At 46.2% G+C, this 20958-nt stretch overlaps 1 protein-coding gene across 12 annotated transcripts in view; it reads right to left on the bottom strand.

The window, feature by feature from the left end:
• Positions 1-20958, bottom strand: part of RC3H1 (ring finger and CCCH-type domains 1) — an 885277-nt gene that overhangs the window by 196467 nt on the left and 667852 nt on the right. For all 12 annotated transcript variants that reach the window (XM_078641742.1, XM_078641721.1, XM_078641675.1 and 9 more), the window contains 2 exons: positions 14398-14611; positions 4073-4163 (listed from right to left, as the gene is read on the bottom strand). In XM_078641742.1, the coding sequence (XP_078497868.1) occupies positions 4073-4163; positions 14398-14611 (305 nt within the window). The remainder of the gene's footprint in view (positions 1-4072; positions 4164-14397; positions 14612-20958) is intronic.

Genomic DNA, 20958 nt, shown 5'->3' on the forward strand with positions numbered 1-20958 from the left:
TCTGGGACATGTAGTCCCACAATTACACAGAGAGGCTTGCAACTGCAAGCCAGTCAATACAAAAGGACAGAGATTAAAAAATTTAAAAAACGGATTGGTCAGGAGTAACGCATGACATGGAGCCCTGAAGAAAGAGTTGGCAGGCTGTCTCATCTTTGGCCGTCATTTCTGTATTAACACTTTGGTCTTTGGCTTGGTTAATCAGACACTGTCTGCAGCTGCCCTTTACCTGGACTCTCACGCCAATGCCACCCCAAGCTTCCGCCAGACAGCCTGTGTACGCCAAGGTGGTACAGTTCTGACGGTGCCAGGGTCCACTTTCCAATGAGTATAATAAATATGGACTAAACATATTTAAATTTGTGACCTCTCCTTATACACAAAGCTCTGCTTTCAGCACATTAACCCCGTGCCCTGAAATACTTTACTGGAGCAGGCTCATGAGACTTGCAAGCTTCACACAGATTTCTGAATCTGACACTTTAACCTCCTCAGCCACATTACAGGGAGTGTGCCCCACGGCAGCAAACTCAGTTAAACATACATGACAATATTTCACAACAGGAAAGTGGTAATTATGAAAATAAAATCCCCCAAAAAATCTATGCCACATATTTTCCCCCATTGACTTCTATTTCAGGCTTGGGAGAGCTAAAACAAAGCCGGTTTTGCTTACAAAAATCGTGAGTCACCTGCCTAAATCAGTCTAGTGGCATATATACACTAGGAACAGACGTACACAGAAACTGTTCAGGAGGAAAAAATTAGCAGCAAACAAAACAAGCAAGGACGGTGGAGGGGTGGACAAGGGGGAGGATAGGTGAAGTAGCAGCAAGAGACTGCATGGGGATGTAAACAGCATTGGAAAAGTGAAACGGGGAGAGGCAGGCATTGCGGTTTTTGGCAACAGTTTAAAGTCCCTCAAATTGCTTGGGTGAGAAGCAGGCGTTCTACAGCCCAGAGCCAGCAGAGTATCAGACGGACCGCACACTATGGCCTGTGTGCTCTGGGGTCAGATTGGGGCATTATGTGCCCCCAGCCCTCACCACTGCAGCCCTTCAGTAGTTCCGGCGATTATTTTTTTAGGTTCGAGCCTGGGTAGCGCATGTGCTGCTCTGCATGCTGTATTTGGGTAGGGACTTGAAGCTCCGCCCATATTTTTCATTGGCTTGTGTCATTGTGCACTGTAAACTGTGGCTGTCCATTCGTCAACAGGCTTAGTAGTTCCTCCTTAGTACCGCCTTGTATCATTTTGTAACCTCCCATGGCGACACCCCCTGTTACGTGTGTTGTTACTTTGTAGTCTTTAATTACAACCTTCGAGCAAGATTTAGTCAAATAGCTTTGTCTTGCAGGCAGGACACGCTGTCTCCCAATGCTTTAAAAAAAATGTTTTAGCACAAACGCATTTGCAATGCAATAGATCTCACAGTTGCGAGAGTTTAAGCTATTGGCATCGTAAATGACAATGCTTTTTTTATCGGTTTTAAAAACAATACAAATAAAAAGCATCGTCAATTACAATGCCAATAGCTCAAACTCTTGTAAATGCAAGACCAATTGCATTAAAAATGCATGTACTCGGTTTGTCCCGACTCAGGGATCTTGGTGCGTGTTCTTGAGCCCATAGTCAGTACGTGACCGGTGCCTGGCTGTGTACTCCTGGCCCTCTCAGTCTTAAGCTGTGTGATCCTGGCACTCTCAATCTATTGCCGGTGCCAGTCCCTCCCTTATTTCTCCCTAATAGTTTAAGCTATTGGCATTGTAAATGACAATGCTTTTTTTATCGGTTTTAAAAACAATACAAATAAAAAGCATCGTCATTTACAATGCCAATAGCTCAAACTCTTGTAAATGCAAGACCAATTGCATTAAAAATGCATGTACTCGGTTTGTCCCGACTCAGGGATCTTGGTGCGTGTTCTTGAGCCCATAGTCAGTACGTGACCGGTGCCTGGCTGTGTACTCCTGGCCCTCTCAGTCTTAAGCTGTGTGATCCTGGCACTCTCAATCTATTGCCGGTGCCAGTCCCTCCCTTATTATGTCTTCCTAACCCCTCACCCACTATTCCCTGCCCCTCTCACACTCTAGCTGTCAAAGGCCCCTCCCTTTCTTCCTGCTGCCCCCTCAATGAGTAACACTGACTTTAACTCTTGAGGTTGCTATAAGCCTTGCTATTTCTGCTCCATTCACGCTTTTCCTGCCCCACTCTATATAAGCATTGCCCCACTGTGCAGAGACAACGGGAGCCCGTGCTGAGATAATGTAATATGTTATCTGAAGGGATTCGGTTCAGGCTGCACAGCTGACAGAGGGCGGGGTTTGCGGAGTCACGTGCTTGTCTGCTGCTGTGCCGGGACCAGTCTACTCTTGCAAGAACAGCTGGCTTATCACACTGGTCATTTCAGAATCAATACATACACACCATGCTGTAGAAGTGATATTTTGTATTTATGTTGCAAATGCATCACAGGGCTGTCACTGCAACAGACATGAACACTGATCGCTTACTCGTGCATGGAAGTGCCTGGAATCTATTTCTAGTGCCTATTAGTGTGTTCAACACCTTTCTAATTATACAACACTTTTTTTTAGAGATATACTCCAATGTTAATTTTCAGCGGGGCAGGTTAGTGAGCCTGACTGGTATCCACTCATATGAGTCTAGGAGCAGTCATTTAAAAGTTGTAAGTAAGCTGTGATTCCGATTCAAATAATATTTTGTGTTATCGCACCAGTTTTGTTTGCATTTCACAGCACTCAAGGCATAAGATTGGCAGATGGCCATGACAAAAGCAGCATATCCCGTTTCTTGATTACATTCTAAAAAGATACTTATCTGCTGTAGTCTATAACAGTGAACAAGAAGGAGTAGAACCCTGAGGCTGTTAAAATAAATCCCGGGAGGGGAGCATTGCGCGTCTGATGACAGAGGCACCTGGTTAATTTAATGATCCAGCCTCAATGGTACTCAGTTTTCCAAATTCGCAGGGATTTCGGTCAGGGTTGCAGAACGATGGATTCCAAACTTTAACCTGCAGATTTAGTGCACAGACCTCTCCTTCTATCACCAAGATAACATGCTAAAGGGTCATCCACTTAAACAAGCATTTGCAATGCAATAGGCCTCGTATTTGGAGAATTTGAGCTATTGGCATTGTAAATGACAATGCCTTATTTATCTGTTTTTCAAAATAGATAAATAAAAGGCATTGTCATTTACAATGCCAATAGCTCAAACTCTTGCAAATGCGAGACTTATTGCATTGCAAATGCTTGTTTCATTATGCGCATACTTTAAGTGCTACGTGGGACAGACAGCATGGGAGAAACAAAGACCGAAAATTAAACTTCAAAAGGCGGGGAGGGGAGGGACTGCCGGCGTTTAGTGAGCATTGGTATAACCATACTAGGTGCACCAGCTTTGGTGAACCACTACAGCTATAATTCAAGTAAGCAATCACTGTGAACTGCATTTACCACAATGCTAAGGGGCGAACTGTGCTGGGAGGTGAGGCAGTGCTCCCATCCCCCTTCTATAACCTTACTAGGTTTCAAAAACAAATATGCATAAAAAGCGAAAGAAACGTAGAACAAAGGTGCCGAGCGTTCACAGATGCACACTGGCCAGAGATGCCAACAAAAGCATGAAAGGGTGCAACGGGCGCTTGGTGGTGTAAGGACGGGATGCAAGCTGAAGCAAAACAAAAAGTAGTGCGCCAGTCTTGGTCCCAGAGCTCGCTACAGCACGGACTACAGACACTACAGCACGGACTACAGACAGAGGGAATGCCCGGGATGCAAAGCTCCCTACATCGTCAAACACCGAAAATCCAGGATGCAATCAACATCAGAGTAGTCAGGAGAAATCACAAGGTTGAGCCCAGGTGGAACACAACTTCTTACAGCACTTAATACAGTAAACCACAGAGGTACATATAGCCTTATACAAAGTAAAATGATTTTGATGGAGATGCTAATAATCTCAATTATCTGAATTTATTAAAATTCTTTGATACCCCAGACTAATAGCAGACAACAGTCTGGAGCTCTTGTAAGTGGTACTTCATACCTCTCGGTGAAGTGTCCCTGAGAAGACATGTTTTGGTGGGCATTATATGCGGGACCGGCCCAGCCACTGTGAGCGCCATACGGACTGTATTCTGCAAAGCAAAAGAAAAACAATGCCATGCTTACTCAGGAATAGATTGAGCCCAAGGTCATCCATAGGAAGAGCAATGAGGTCTAATCACATTATGACACCCAAAGCTCAATTAAGATGACAAAGCCATTCAGACATGCAAAAACATTAAAGCTTTGTAGAGCTTTTTATAATTCAGTCCAACGCTAACCACCTACATAGCAGGTTAAACTAAATACTGCAATAGATCACTAGAAAGTAGAATGAAAGTAAAATGCTACTTACCATTATGCATCTGTTCTTGGCATGTAGAGCTGCAGAGTTGTACACTTACGCATAGATCGCCATCTGGTGTTGGGCTTGGATGCTTGCACTTTGTTGATGTCTTGGAAGAGTCTTTTGTAGTCACGTGATAGGTGACTCCTCCCTTGGACGATCGTGCGTATGGGCATCTACTCCATCTTCAGATTGTTTTTCGCCACTAAGGGAAATGATGGAGTTTATAGAAAAAGAATAGATGTCCATGTGAGTATCTAATTAAGATAAAAACTGGAACAGATACAGGTTCCGGGGAGGCGGGTGAGCGTGTACAACTCTGCAGCTCTACATGCCAAGAACAGATGCATACTGGTAAGTAGCATTTTCCGTTCGAGGCATATGAGCTGCAGCTTGTACACTTATGCATAGACTGTACAGAAGTGTCTCCCCTAGCGGTGGTCACCTATATGTGTTGCAGTAGTATGAAACAGTGTCTCCCCTAGCGGTGGTCACCTTTATGTGTTGCAGTAGTATGAAAAAGTGTTTTAAGAACAGCCTGGCCTACAGAAGCTTGTAGCTTAGCCTGCACGTCAACACAATAGTGTTTGGTGAAGGTGTGTGGTGTAGACCATGTTGCTGCTTTACATTCGTCATCTAAGGTATTGTTCCCTAAGAATGCCATGGATGCCCCTAGTTTGCGTGTTGAATGTGCTCTAGGGGAATTGTTAATGTGCGTTTAGCCTTTTCATAGCATATTTGAATGCATTTTACTATCCACCTTGCAATGCCAGCTTTGGAGATGGGGTTACCTTTATGAGGTGGGGGGAAGGCTACAAACCGTTGTTTTGTCTTTTGAAAGGGCTTAGTCCTGTCAATGTAATAATGCAGGGCTCTTTTGACGTCTAGTGTGTTAAGAGCTCTCTCTGCCATAGGGTCTGGGTTTTGAAAAAACACCGGTAACTCAAATGATAGATTAAGATGAAAAGCAGAGATTACTTTGGGAAGGAATTTTGGGTTTGTTCTTAGAACCACTTTATTAGGATGTATTTGTAAGAATGGTTCTTGTATGGTTAAAGCCTGGATCTCACTTACATTTCTAATAGAGATATTTGGGACAAGGAAAGCTACTTTACATGTGAGGAACTGAAGTTCACATTTATGTAGAGGTTCAAATGGGGGGACCCATGAGCCTGGTAAGAACAATGTTTAAATTACACGCCAGAGAGGGTGGTAGTCTTGGAGGAATTATTCTTTTAAGGCCCTCCATAAAGGATTTAATTGCAGGTACTCTAAACAATGACAAGTGTTGTCTGTTTTGTAAATAAGCAGCAAGTGTGGCTAGATGTAACCGTATGGATGAATATGCTAGAGTACATCTTTGTAAATGTAACAAATAACAACTGATGTCCTGGATTGAAGCATCCAGTGGATCAATGTTATTGTTATTGCAGTAGATGACAAATCTTTTCCATTTTGCTGCATAGCAAGCTCTAGTAGTAGGGCGTCTGGCTTCTTTAATGATGTTCATACAGTCCGGCGGGAGGTTAATTTAACCGGACTCTAGGACTTCAGGAACAAGATTGCTAGATTCAGTTGACCTGGATCGGGATGCCTTATCTCTCCAAGGTTCTGTGTCAGCAATGTTGGGGAGAGGCGTACTTGTTGGTTTGGAGCTACTGAGAGTTCTAGTAATGTTGTGAACCACAGTTGGCGTGCCCATGTGGGAGCCACCAGAATCATCTTGAGAGACTGTTGCCTGAGCTTGCGTACTACTAGGGGAATCAGTGGGAGTGGTTGAAAAGCGTACAAAAACATGCCTGACCTGTTCATCCATATTGCATTGCCTTTGAAAAACGAGTGTGGAAACCTGGTGGCGAAGGTTGGGCATTTTGCATTTGCGTGTGTGGCAAACATATCGATGTCTGGTTGACCCCACATTTGGAAGAATGGTTGAAGAACTAGGAGATGAAGTTCCCATTTGTGTATCTGCTGTGTCTCTCGACTTAGCAGATCCGCAATCTGATTGTGAACTCCTGAAAAATGTTCTGCCAGAAGGTATAGGTTTTGTGCTATGGCCCATCTCCAAATGTTTTGTGCGCGCTGGAACAGCTGCAAAGAATGTGTGCCTCCTTGTTTTTGAACGTAATACATGGATGTCATGTTGTCCGTCCGGACTAGGACAGTCTTGTGCTGTAGATTTACTTAGAATAATTTTAATGCTTGAAATATTGCCAGTAGTTCTAGGTGATTGATGTGGAGCACTTTTTGTTGAGTGGTCCATTTGCATGGAATTGTGTGGTTTAGGAGATGGGTTCCCCAGCCACTGAGTAATGCGTCTGCTGTTAACACTATCTGTAGAACCGGCTCTAGGAACGGTTGCCCTTTGGACAGGTTTAGTATGTTCCACCACTGCAGAGAGCGATGTGTGCGGCTGTCCACCAATACCAGATCTGTAAGTTGTCCTCGAGCCTGGTTCCACTGACGTGCTAGGCATTCTTGTATGGGGCGCATCTGAAGTCTTGCATGAGGAACGATAAAGATGCAAGAGGCCATCATTCCTATGAACTGCATGAATACCCTTGCTGGGAGGGAATGTTGTAGTTGAAACCTGCTTATGAGTGTTTGCATAGTGGCTATTCTGGCTGGAATGGGATATGCCAGAGCTCTGGAAGTGTCCAGTGTAGCTCCTAGATACTGATGTATGTGGGAGGGCTGAAGATTTGACTTGGGGAAGTTTATTGTAAATCCCAAGTTGTGAAGCAGCTGGATGGTTTGATGAGTGAGATGAACACGCTGGTTGTACGATTTGGCTTTTATTAGCCAGTCGTCGAGATATGGAAAGACATTGTATTGTAATTGCATTTATATAGCGCTTACTACCCCTGACGAGGCGTCGAATTGCTTTTTCGGCGGGTAGCACGCTACTCCGGGACCCACAGAGGATTAGTGTTGAATTAGTATAGTGAAACATGCAAGTACATTTTAAGTGGTGGATAGGTTAGTCAGTTATTTGGATTTGGAATGATAGCAGAAGGATAGAGGAGGACAAAGGTTTGTATTTATTTATTGCTCGCTTGTTGACGCATGCTATTCAGGGAGCCTATAAAGGATTAGCGGTGAATTAATATGGTGAAATATGAGGTAATTTCAGTGGTGGATATTAGTCTGTTACTAGGAGTGAGAAGGCTAGCGGATGGATAAAAGGGGAAGAAACATTTGCATTCATATAGCACTTGTTACCCCTGATGGGTGTTGAAGCGCTTTTTTGTCTAGTAGCACGCCACTCCGGAACCCATAAAGGATTAGTGTTGAAAATTAGTATAGTATAAATATGAAGTAATTTGAGTAGTAGATATGTTATTCAGTTATTTGGGCAGTATATTAGTATAGTTGAATATGGAATTTGAGAAGTGAACATGTTAGTCTGTTAATTGTGATAGAAAAAGGATAGTGGAGGGATAAAAGAGTGAGGGATTTAACATTTTTTTTTAAGTCAACTGATGGAAGGATCATTATATATTTGTTAGTGATAACAGGTGGACAGTTAGGTGTAATTACAGCAGGGAGAGTGTGTCTGAGTGGGATGTGTTGATTGGCGTTGTGTTAGTAATGAGTGTTTTGGTTAGTGGTATAGGATAGAGTTGTGTACTGTTTGTGGGTGATGGTGGATATGTGTGATAGTTGGGATAGTAAGGTGTGTAGATGTGGTTTGGTTGGGTTGGTGGTGCATGCTGGTACATTAATCTGTGCATAGTGTTGTGCGTGGTGTATATTTGGTGCGAGTGTGTTGCTCTGTTTGTGGTTGTGGATGGTGTGGGCTGGGTATTGTTAAAAGAGAAAGAGGGCAGCATTTCTGGCGCTAGTCCCGACCAGTCTTGAACAGGCCCAAACAGGCAACTACCCTTGTCCTCTGCACCCTTAACAGGCCCAAACAGGCAACTACCCTGGTCCTCTCCACCGTTAGCTTTGACGCCCGGGCTGGGACGCCCTAAGCCTGGCCTTTTTTGCAGCCCTAGTAATCAGGTGACCCCTTCAGCCAATGTAAACCCTAGCCCTAACACTATCCAATCACAACACTAGCCCTACCATCTAGAACCAATAGGACATCAGGACTTTGCAGCCAATCCTAACCGTAGTCCAAGCACCCAATCAGTTCAAAAACCCTGATCTCTACGTCCAATAAAGGCCTTAGCCCTACCACTAGTCCCAACCCAAGCAGCCAATGGTACAGGTAGCCCTAGTCCCTACTTCCAATAGAAAGCCTAACCCTAGCCCTAGTCCCAACCCTGCAATGATTGAATCACAGACCGAGAAACCAATCAGAACCCTCAAATACCCAACCAATGAGGACGTTAACCCTAACCCAATAGAAACACCAGATACAACCACCAATCAGTGTACACATGTGCCAACCACTAGCACACCATATAAGGTCCCAGCAACCTCAGACAAGGTTTGCTGGCCAGGGAGTTGGAAGCTGCTTGCTCCTGTTCAGAATCTCCAAGAAGACAGACTGGCTCAATCCACAACTTTGGACTTCAGCAGGTAAAGGCTTCACTAACTCGAAATCTAACAATACTATTTGAATAAAGCTTTACTCCCCCTGCTGGCTAAAAAACGAAGTGCACAGGCCCCAGTAAATACAGTTAAAGCAGCTCACAGAAGCACCTTCTGATGTAGAAAATCCCTGGTGGGATGGGGCGGTTGGGGGGGCTGGCCTAACTGGCTTGTGAACACAAAATGGTGGCTGGGGGTGCACTGTTTGAGCACACAGGCCTAAGCACAGAGCAAAGGAGAAATTTGGAGGGAAAACAGATTTGTCACCAAGGAATGAGAGGGACAAACTACAGAGGTTGGACTGCAAATCCCACAATTCAACACACTAAATGAAGGCAATCATGGGCAGGGAAAACCACACATTTAAAATACAACAGGTGATAAAATTTGCAATTACAGGCAGGCTAAAACTACAATTTTTAACCAACAACCATAGGCATAGACAGTAAACACAGAAAGTGAAAATCGTTTTTTAAACAAACTAGGAACTGTCGGTCCACTATGAACCTTAGATACTTCCTGTGGGCAGGGTGTATGGGAATGTGGCAGTAGGCATTCTTGAGATCTAGTGTGGCAAGGAAGTCGCCTTGTTTAAGTAGTGGGAGGACCTGTTGGAGGGTGCTCATATGAAAATGATCTGACTGTATATAGAGATTGAGGGGTCTGAGGTCGAGTATTGGCCTTAGAGTACCGTCCTTCTTGGGGATTAGGAAATACAGAGAGTAAACCCCTGTTCCTTGATGTTGTATTGGAACTAATTATATTGCCTGCTTTTGAAGCAGTGAGAGAACCTCTTGTTTTAAGAGCATGAGGTGTTTTGTGGACATTGGATGCTATTTGGGTGGTATAGGGGGTGGGGTTGTTGTAAGTTCTAGGCAGGAACCATACTGGATAATTTGTCTTACCCACTTGTATGTTGTGATGGAATTCCAGACAGGTAGGAACTGTGAGAGTCTCCCTCCGACTGTAGGGGAATGATCTGGAGTGTGTGTGTGTGTTGGAGGGGGTGAGAGTCACTGTTTATTAGTGGGGGAGGCGCGACTGATGTTGTTACCTCGGCCTCTGCCCTTGTTATTATTTTCTCTAAATCCCCCTCTAAAATATCCTCTGCTGGGGATGTTTGCGTGGTGTTTTTGTATGAAGAGAAGGCAGTGTCTGCTCCAATGGTTTTGGATGCTCCTCTATAAAAGGAACGACGAAAGGAACCACGTGTAGTTGGAGACTAATGCTCCAATGGATTTTGCAATTTGTGTCCTTTTTCATTTTTTCTAGAGTGCTATCTAAGGAGGGTCCAAAGAGCTGTTCTTGATTGAACGGCTGGTTGAGGATATTTATTTGTACCTCCTATTTAAAGTCTGAGATTCGTAACCAGGCATGTCTTCTGAGTAGCACACTAGCGTTAATGGAGCTAGAGGCTGTGTCAGCTGCATCAAGGGCACATTTGATTGATGCGTTAGTGATTATTTTGCCTTCTTGAATTAGATCATTTGCCTGGTCTCTGTACTGATCAGATAGATGTTGTAATAGGTGCTCTAGTTGATCATAGTGAACCCTATCATATCTAGCAAATAATGCTTGTGTGTTGGCTATGCGCCAGTGATTAGCTGCTTGTGCAGCAACTCTCTTGCCGAGGCATCTAATAACGTGGATTCGGCCTCATGGGGCTTCAAATACTTGAGCATATTTATTACAACCGACCCCAAACTGTTTTACGAACATAATCTTCTGGGCCCCCTTAAGAGGCTACAAGAAGATGTGAGACATTGGCAATCGGTGCCTCTATCCCTCCTGGGGAGAGCAGCACTATTTAAAATGCTAACACTTCCCCGTTTCTTATACGCACTCCAAAACTGCCCGTTCCCTATAACAGACAATTATTTCACCACCATAGAAGGGGAACTTCGTACCTTATTGTGGGACGGTAAAACACCACACATCGCTCTCCAGAAGCTTACCAAGGGGTTGTAAGATGGGGGTATCGCCCTCCCAGATCTACGCCTTTATTACTGGGCCTCAATTAATAGCAGTCAATTACTGGATCTATGGTACCCTGACTAACCCAGCCTTCCACCTAGAGAAATACCAAACTGGTCGAGAGGGTTACATGGGGGCTTTATACAGTAAACCTCGTAAAGGACGGTATTTGGGGCCTATGTCACACACTGTGGCAATTTGGCACAAGGCTACTAAGCGCTTGGGTTGGGCAAATACCCTGACGAAAGCCACACAATTGTGGTCATCACAGAGGTTGGGTCTCTTTGCTTTCATAAGGGATTTGATAAATGGGACATTATCGCACTTAATACCCGAGGGGACTTGGTAGCTAAGGGGAAAATACTTGCATTCAAAGAACTACAGTCCAAATATGATCTCACTCAAGCGAGGATCTTCAGATACTTACAAGTCCGACATGCTATCCTTGCCAATGTCCCTGACATTCCATCCTTGTCAGACGCCTCCCCCTTAGAGGATCGCTTACTTACAGAACCACTTTTGACCAAAGCCATATCCTGTACCTACTGCAAACTCTGCAACCACCTCCCAGACGCCTTTCAGGCTCTTCGAAACCGTTGGCAGGCAGACCTGGGAATTTTAGATGATGACGAGTGGCAGACTGCATTAATGTCCCCCAGGGAAACGGCCATAAACCACTGCTTCGTCTGATACAACTAAACATACTCCACAGGTCCTACCTGTCCGCGCCTTCTGGTAAAAATAGGTAGCAGAAGCGAAGCATTGTGCCTCAGAGGATGCGGTCTAGACAGTACCTTATATCACGTCCTGTGGGACTGCTCCCACATACGACCTCTTTGGAATAGAGCAACTAAGAAAATGACAGACACACTAGGTAAACACATTCAACTATCACCAAAACTGGGGCTTTTAAATATATGGGAACCCACGGACTTGTCAGAAATAGAGCAGCAATGGGTAGCTCTGGGATACCTATTAGTAAAATAAACGAGCTATAGCAATGCTCTGGGGCTCCACTAGATTGCCGATGACAATTGGTTGGGTGGCAGAAATGGACAAATGTATGATTGCTGAGAAAACTGTCTACAAACAAAGAGGTTGCCCTAAAGAGCGGGATAAAAAATGGGGAGGCGGGAATGCCTATTGAGGAGAAATTTGTACATCACCCACAGATGATCAAGCGATGAGGAAAACCAGACTTGGAGACCCCCTCAATCCTTAATAACTGTAAGAATGCACTTTCATACGATGAGTTACCGGAATGTTATACCCCTCTGTAATACTGCAACTATGACTCTGTGCCTTTTTTCAATAAAAAGTGTTTATAAAAAAAATAATAATAACTTTTATTCTTTATCCGTAGGTGGTGCATCACCGGAGGTGTGAGAGTTGGCGCATTTCCTTGCATTACGTACGACTAGTGAGTCTAAGGGCAGCTGTCCTTTGATGTAGGTGGGATCAGTAGGGGCGGGCTTATTTTTTTATTAATTCTGGGATTAAGAATTCTAGCTCTGACTGGGTCTTTGAATATGTTGGGAGCATCTTTAATGACCCCTTTTATCACTGGTAGAATTTGAACAGTTTTTTGTGACTGTTCGAAGGTGTCTAGAAGAAAGTCTTCGTCTGCTGGGTCTGAATTCATGGGAACACCATGGTAGAGAGCAACTTTATTTAACAGTTGACCAAGGCCAATATTGTCATCTGGGGGAGATGGTTTTGTTGGATATGGCTGGGTATCAGGTTGGTCTGTGGGATCTATTGGGTGATTATAGTCTTCCCAATCGTCCTGTGGTGTATCTGTTTACAGGGTCAGTGAAAGGGTCATTGTTGCCTCCCTACCCCCTAAATTATAATCCTCATCATCGTGTGGTGGTGATGAATGAGGTGGGAGTTTTGGAGGCTGTGGAGGAGAGACAGGTTTAGGAGGAAGAAAAGGCTTAGGAGGAAGGACAGGCTTAGGAAGAAGAACAGGTTCAGGGGGAGGAACTGGAGAAGAGGATCTTAAAGGTGAAGTGGCACAGTCCTTTTTCTTTACAGGCACTGCAGGAGTGTCTGGTATGTCCAGCTTCCTTTTGTTGTGTGGAACAGCATTCACATGTCCTGTTTTTGGGTTAGTTTTGAGTTTTGTCAGCTTTGGATCGACAGGATCTGGTCAAAAAAATTCTTCCTCTTGGGTAACAGATTTCGGCGCCGGGTTTGGATTTGTGCTCCGAAGCCTTAGGAGATGGTTAGGGGGTCTTCGGCTTGGCTACGGAGTCAGAAATCTTTTTCGGTTCCGAGAGTTTGGGTTTCGGATCTGATGGTTGTTTCGGCTTCTAGGTAGTCTGTGCCGATATCTTTTTGGGGGTAGGTTGAGCTCCAGTTTTCGGTGCCGAATGCGCTTGCGGGACAATAATGTGCGGTTTGTTTGGTCCCGAGCTACCGGAACACTTGTCCTTTTTCTTCGGAGCCGTGCCTGGGGTGGGGCTTCTGAAGCATGTTTTCGGTCGTGACTGGGGCCAGCAGGTGAAGTCTTGACCAGGGCATTCTTTTTTTCGGGTGGAGTTGGGGTAGGGGCAGTTTTACTCACTCGTTGACCAGGGGTGATTTGGTCATCTGAGTCTGGATCGTCTGCTTCAGATACAATTTCCAGATCCTCAGAATCCTCCTCCAGGTTATCGGGGCCTTCATCAAAGATGTCCACTGGTGCCGGAGCTGCTCGCTGTGCCATGATGTGTCTTCGGGCCCGGCGATCACGGGTGGTCTTCTTGGATCAAAACGAGGCACACGCCTGGCAATTGTTCTCGTCGTGCTCGGGCGAGAGACACAGGATCCTTGTAGGGGCGGGCTTATATTATTTATCAATTCTGGGATTAAGAATTCTAGCTCTGACTGGGTCTTTGAATATGTTAGGAGCATCTTTAATGACCCCTTTTATCACTGGTAGAATTTGAACCTTGTGATGGTCACTGTGTGGGAATTTGGCTCCACACTGGGGGCATTTTTTGAATGGAGTCCTTTCCATGAGCTGTAGGCCCGAATGGAGTAGACAGGGACAGCAGCCAGAGTCGACAACTAGAATAGAGTATGTGAGATGGCGTAGAAGATTACGCGATCGAAAACAATACAGTTGAATTATAGTTTGCGCATGAGAAAAGGTTTGCAATATGGTACCGAACTCGATGGCGGAAAAAACAATCTAGAGATGGAGTCCATGCCCATGCGCATTATCGTCCAAGGGAGGAGTCACCTATCTCGTGACTACAAAAACTCTTCCAAGACCACAACAAAGTGCAAGCATACGAGCCCAACACCAGATGGTGATCTATGCATAAGTGTACAATCTGCAGCTCATATGCCTCGAACACAAGGTTTTGCCAGAGCACAGCCTGTGTACTCATTAAAAAGTAGGGAGTACACATTAAGTTTCAATCTGTTTTGGACATTTATGACATATGGTCCTGTTATCCAGCTATATTTTGACGCACCCGATATGCCCATGGTTTTGGCAGGCCCTGTCTGGCCCGCCATGGCCTGCATCTGACCAGGTGTTTGATACAAAGTCTTGGAAGTGCGTGAGATGGCACCAAAGCGAGACACTGTGGGTCTGTCTCCAAAAGGGATGAGGTCATCGTCACTAGCTTCCGCCACCCTTCGCTGCAGTTCGAGGCGTTGGTCTCGTAGGCCCTTGGCTTCAGCATTCTAGAAAGACAGAAGAATCAGTTATAAATTAAAAAAAGGATGACCAACACAGAACACGGAGCTATGACAACCTCAAACTTACAAGAGTAAATGTGCACATACACAGGTCAAACATCAGAACGGAGAAGGTGTGTGGTGGCTAGAGAGAAGACAAAGTAACCTTCCTGTGTAGCACATTTACTCTTAGTCTCTAAATTATTCCATGAGTGGGATCATCAGTATTAGGGCCATGTCAAACTTTGTAGGCTCAGTGTATTAGCAATTAAAAGCAGCTAAGCAACAATACATACAAACGTGCCTGAATGTGTAATTATACCATCCAAAAGTACACCACTAGGACAGAGAAAACAAAGGCATAAATAATTGAGCATTATGCAGTCTAGCGGGATCTCTAAACTTGAACGTACTCATTACCAAGCTTCAAACGAACAAAAATACATCCAAGTAACAAGCAAGTGGTGTAGAGAAGTGTCCCTTTTTGCATGATTACCATCCACTTCTTTCCAGATTTCTGACTTTGACTGCATGTACACAGGGTACCTGCTAATCAGGTTCCCAGTGTCTGTGTTCTTTCTCGAAAATGAACCTTTGTTTCCACAATTGGCACACCTATAAGTCCCTTCATAAAGGTACCACTGGTACCAAAGGCCTTGTGATCAAAGAGGATCTATAAGAGCTGCAGCATGTGCTGTGCCACCCCCAGAGACCCCTCACCAAGCACATACCCATTGCCATTTCAGCCAGTGTGTTTTGGTGCAGGTAAAACTTAAGAGTCGACATGACACACATACCTGTGTGCCATGCCCACAAAACACTGCCGGTGGCATAGGTAAGTCACCCCTCTAGCAGGCCTCACAGCCCTAGGCAGGGTGCACAATACCACAGGTGAGGGCATAGCTGCATGAGCAATATGCCCATACAGTGTCCGAGTCCACTCTTAGACATTATAAGTGCAATGAAGCCATACTGAGTACATGGGCTGGGAGGGGTGTCAGTATGAACTACACAGCTCTATGATGGCTTCACTTAATCTTAAGAAGTTTCTAATCAAACTTGTCAGCATAATAAACCCACACTGATGCCTGTGCTGGATTTATTACAGAATGCACTCAGAGGGCATCTTAGAGACAAACTCCCTAGTGTACAGCTGACTGGTCTGCATCAGCCTGCCACACTCAGACATGTTTCTGACCCCTGAGGTGGGAGCCCTTGTGCTCCTGTGGGTCAGGAACAAAGCCTGTTTGGGGTGGAGTAGCTGGTCACCTACTCCCAAGCAGGCACAGCATTCACAGTGGCAAGCCTTTAAGACTTCCTGACCTTTGTTTTACTAGCGAGGGCCACTCCAGCTAGTGAAGATACCAGCTCACCCCTAGGGTGTCCCGAGCTGAAGTGACCCCTCCTTAGAAAATACTCCATGTTAGATAGAAGAATTTAAGCCAATAGGATTAGGGGATGTTCCCTCCCCAAAGAGAATGGATATACAAAGGGTGTAGTCACCCTAAAGGTAAGTAGCCCATTGGCTACTACCTGTTCGTACCTCTAACGCCCCTAAATTCAGGATTTAGGGACACCGCTGAACCTTGATCCTCGGATTCCTGCGACCTAAGGATATAGAAGACACTGTACAGCCATGCCTTAAGACGACTACTGTTTTGGCCCCAGCCCTACCAGCCTGTCTCTCGCTTAGAGACTCGGTAAATATGTTGATGCAGGTCCTGTAGTCAGCAACTTCCAGGAACCTGAGAAAGACTGCCTGCTCTTCAACAAATACCAGATCTCAAGAGGGCAGAGATCCTGTCCACAAGAAACCCACTCCAAGGACTCTGGATCCAGCTGGAACCGCAACGCTTGTCCACTCTGCACCAGACGCCCACGACCCAAGTCTGAGTGGCTCACCTGTCAGCGAAGTCTCCCCAGCGATCGAGACCTCGAAACCATCGGTGGCTGACCTCTCCTGGACTCCATGAAGACGCCTGCAGCCTCTTCTCAAAGGGTCCCAATGACCGCAGCCGACTCTGGTATAGAAGTTCCGACGTCCAAAGGTACCCCTGCATCCTCAGCCCTCGACTTTGGGCAGCCCAGGCAACATGCCCAGGCGTCCAGCGACACCTTTACTTACCTGCCTAGCTTGGTCACCTTCGTCCAGCCTCCTGAACTGAGCCTGCAGCCTCTTTGTGCAACAGAGATTACCCATTTACTTGCATTGATCACCAGACGCTGATTTGCACCTTGCACGTGGCCGTCCCTGTGCCGCTGGTGGTGTATGGTTGGTGCTGCCTTGTGGGCCACCCTGTGGTGCCTGCCTAAACCCCTGGTCTTGTGCCCTGAAAACAGAGGTACCTACCTGCAGCCAGCGCCTCTGTGGGGGTTCCCAGTCCCCATTGTCTAACATTGGGCCCAGTTACCTCTGCACGTCCACCCCAGTGCCGCTGGCAGTGCAGTATCTACCTTGATCTGACACTTGCCAAATGTTGGTATAGAACCCCAAAGACTGGTTGTGTAAGTCGAGTACTTACCTGTAAATGTGCATTACTGTTTTCCTCTCATAGGACTGCATTGCATTTCTTGATATTGATGTGTCCCTCTTTTACAATTGCTAAGTACTGCCACTGTTGATTGACACCGCAAAGAATTTTCAGTATCGCTGTAAAGTATACAACATTCTTTGAGGAGGGTTACCTTATTTTGTTGGATCATATTACTATTCACAAGACAGGAGGTTTGCGTTTCCATTATCTCGGGTGTAGGATTGTTCACCCAGAACCACCCTAAAACCCCCGCCCTCTCAAGCCCTTTGCGACTCCCTTAAGAACTATTTTGTGGAGAAAATCGAAGCCATCAAAGCCAACATACCCCCACCCCCCCAGCCCCTGAACCCCCCCTAACAGGTTCCATCTTGACCACATCCCTCTGCTGACTAGAGAGATGCTGTCTTCTCTTGCGGCGAAAGTTAAATCTGGCTCCCCTTCAGATGTTTGTCAAGCGCCCATCCTGAGAGAAATCTTTCGGGCGTGCCCTTCTCCTCCCTTGACATTCCTGAATGACTCTATAGAGATTGGTGTAGTTCCAAAGCTTCATAAATCAGCCTATATCATCCCTCTCCTGAAAAAACCCGGTGCCGACCCCGCTTCCTTAACGAATTACCGTCCTATCTCCCTTACTTGGAAAAAATCTTGGAGTGCCACGTCGCCGCTGCCCTCAGCTCTTTTATGGAGGACAGCGGCTACCTGGCCTCCTGCCAGGCCGGATTCCGCCCCCGCCATTCTACCGAGAAGGTCGTGGTGTCGGTCTTGGACAGTCTTAGGGAGGGAATGGACGGGGGCCAACCTCAGGCCTTGGTCCTCCTTGATCTGTCCGCTGCTTTTGACACGGTTGACCACTCCATCCTTCTCACCCGTGTCAGGGCAGCGGGCATCAGGGGCCCCCCTGACCTGGCTCACCTCCTTCCTGAGGGATCGTACCCAGGCTGTCCATCTTGATGGGTTTTCCTCCCCCTCACGTAAGGTGCAATGCGGTGTTCCCCAAGGTTCTTCCCTCTCCCCTCTTCTATTTAATCTCTATATTCTCCCTCTTATCTCTGCTCTTCAACAGCTGGAGGTCACCGTCTTTAACTATGCGGATGACCTTCAGTTGATCTTCAACCTCTCGCACTCTTCTGAATCTATCTCTAATTTCCAATCTATCATGATTTTCATCAGGGACTTGATTAACTACAACCACCTCAAACTCAACCCAGACAAAACTGAGCTGGGTTTGACTGGTGGTGCATCCAGCCCCTGGACCCCTACGTTTTGGCCCCCTGCACTTGGTCCCCCTCCTTCACCTTCTTACTCTGTTAAAACACTCGGGATCACGTTAAATCAAAACTTAACTTTGCACTCTCAGATTAGTACGGTGGTGTCCTCTTGCTTTTTTACCCTCCGCACGATTAGAAAAATTTCGAGATTCTTCTCTATTCCCGCTCTTAAACTCATCATGATGGCAATGGTTTTATCACGGCTGGACTACGGCAACATTCTGTATAATGGCGTCCCAGCTTATGCTCTCCGACGCCTACAGCTGGTACAGAACCAAGCGGCACGCCTTATTTATGGCCTCCCCAAGTTCCATCATGCCACCGCTGCATTAAAGAACTTGCACTGGCTGCCTATCAGGGAGAGGGCTCTTTTCAAACTGGGTTGTACTGCGTTCCAGGCCCGAGCTGGAACCGCCCCGGCCTTCATAAATTCGGCAATCTCCAGCTACATACCAGCCAGAGAGCTTCGCTCCTCTTCTCAATCCCTCCTCTCCGTTCCACGTTTCAGGAAGATGAGGATGGGGGGGGGGGGGGGGGGGGTGAAGTTTGCGGTCCTTGGCCCCACCTTCTGGAATTCTCTCCCTCCCAACGTTCGCTCCATCTCACTCTACCATGATTTCCGTAAGACCTTAAAAACCTATCTCTTCCTGCAAGCCTTCCCAGCCTAGTCCCCTCACAGCTGCTATCTGGGTTCTAAATGTCCTAGCGCCAAGAAACCGCCAGGTAAAAGCGCGCTTTATAAGTGTTTTTAAATTCAAATTCAGATAAATCGGTGAAAATCACTGCACCCTTGGGGATATATTTTAGAGTCCTCAACCACAGGTACCACCTTCATCATCGAACACTTGTTTCGCTCACCTTGTGTGGTGGTGGGCTCAACACGTTTGTAAGTGTAGTTCTTTGGCTATGTGGTTTTAGGAATTGTGAGAAGAAATTAAAGTTGTCTGCCAAATCGTACTACTTTTTTAATGGTTGATCCAATGGCAAGGTTAAAAAAGTGCAATACCATAGGGGAGCAGTGACCCTATACATCTGAGGTCATGTTTCAGCCATTAGAATCGCCAGTGTGGGTCAGGCGGCTTTAGTCAGGACCTTATTTTTGCGCTATTCTGTTTAAGTGCAACTGGCCTTTACTGCTGTGTATATCCGTCTTTTTTTGGGTTTTTAAGAAAGGCATGCACACAAATCATATAGAGCAGTATTTTGGACATTTCCTTTTTGCATGGGTCTTAGCTGGTCTATTTATCAATAAGTCTTCATAAGGTTAATCCGGGGGGTAGGAGGGCACTCCTTATATTAACACTTTCGGCAACGTTCAGCACCCGCATCTTTACCTATCCGGTTCCCAACACCCTAAAATATATCCAGGGGGTGGGGGATTTTCTGTGGGTCCAATGATCCCGGTCGTATTGTCCTGGATAGAATTCACAAACCCTTTGGCCTACCATGGCTGAACACACAACCAGAGCCCAATGCTTTCAAGTCAACAAGCAGCTACAGACATCTGCAAGAGAAAAAGGTGACATTTTGTATGGGGCTACAGACGAAGTTGTAGCAAGATTCAGTGGTAACACTGCAAAAATGAAGGGCCTTTCACCAGACGTCCAAAAGGCAAAATAAGCTCCGTACAGATAGGTCATCCCCTCAGACTGGTTTTTAATTGGCAAACCCGGCAACTCAAATACAGTGGCGAAAGATCTCCTACAACTGGAAGATGCAAACCCTGAGACAAAGCATGGAACCTCACGAACACTCCAAGGACGACCCACAAGACCTGGAAGAATGATGGAAAGTAGTGTAAAAAACTCAGCATGCCACAAAGACCATGACGTAGTATATCACCAAGGACAGAAAGGTGGTCTATGACTGCCTTCACAGAAGAGACCAGGACAAGAGGAAGAATTTTCCTAGTGTCCAGGTTGAGTGGCTGCTTTCAGCTGCCACCACCAGACATGTTTCTGGACCCCTGGGTCGAGATCCTACTGCTCTCTTGGGCCTGACACAATGCACATCTTGGGACGAGGTGCCAAGGCTCCTCCCCCAGGATGAGCAGGGTTCACGAAGGGGAAGCATCAAAGGCTTACCGCCTTTGTGAGCTTCCCCAGGCCACTTGCTGCTTCTCAGCAAACTGGTCCCGACTAGTTCTGGCCCCACTTTGGGTGGGAAAACCGGAGGGCAAAACAAGGGAGGAGGAGAGGTGTGCCTACCTTTGACAACTCCACCCGTCAGGTGGGGGAGGCGAGGTGAAGCACAACTTTCAGACCATACCATCTTGCAGATGTGGGGACTCAGCCAACCAGGGACAGGCTCATGCCCCCTCCCACTGTAGGGTGGTGTAATAGGGGGTGTACCCACCCCAGGGAAGGGACCCATTCGCCCCTACCTTTTGCCTACCTGAAGCACCCCTAATTCTAGTAATTAGGGGCAACCCTAAACCTTGCTTCCGCAGACACGAAGAAATAAGAAGAAGAAGAAGGACCGAACAGCCGTGCAGCAGCTAACAAGAGGAAGATGCCCACTGACTTGGCCCCAGCCCTTTCTCCCCCTCGAA

The sequence above is a fragment of the Lissotriton helveticus genome, chromosome 1_1 (genome assembly GCF_964261635.1).
Source record: "Lissotriton helveticus chromosome 1_1, aLisHel1.1, whole genome shotgun sequence".
NCBI lineage: Eukaryota > Metazoa > Chordata > Amphibia > Caudata > Salamandridae > Lissotriton > Lissotriton helveticus.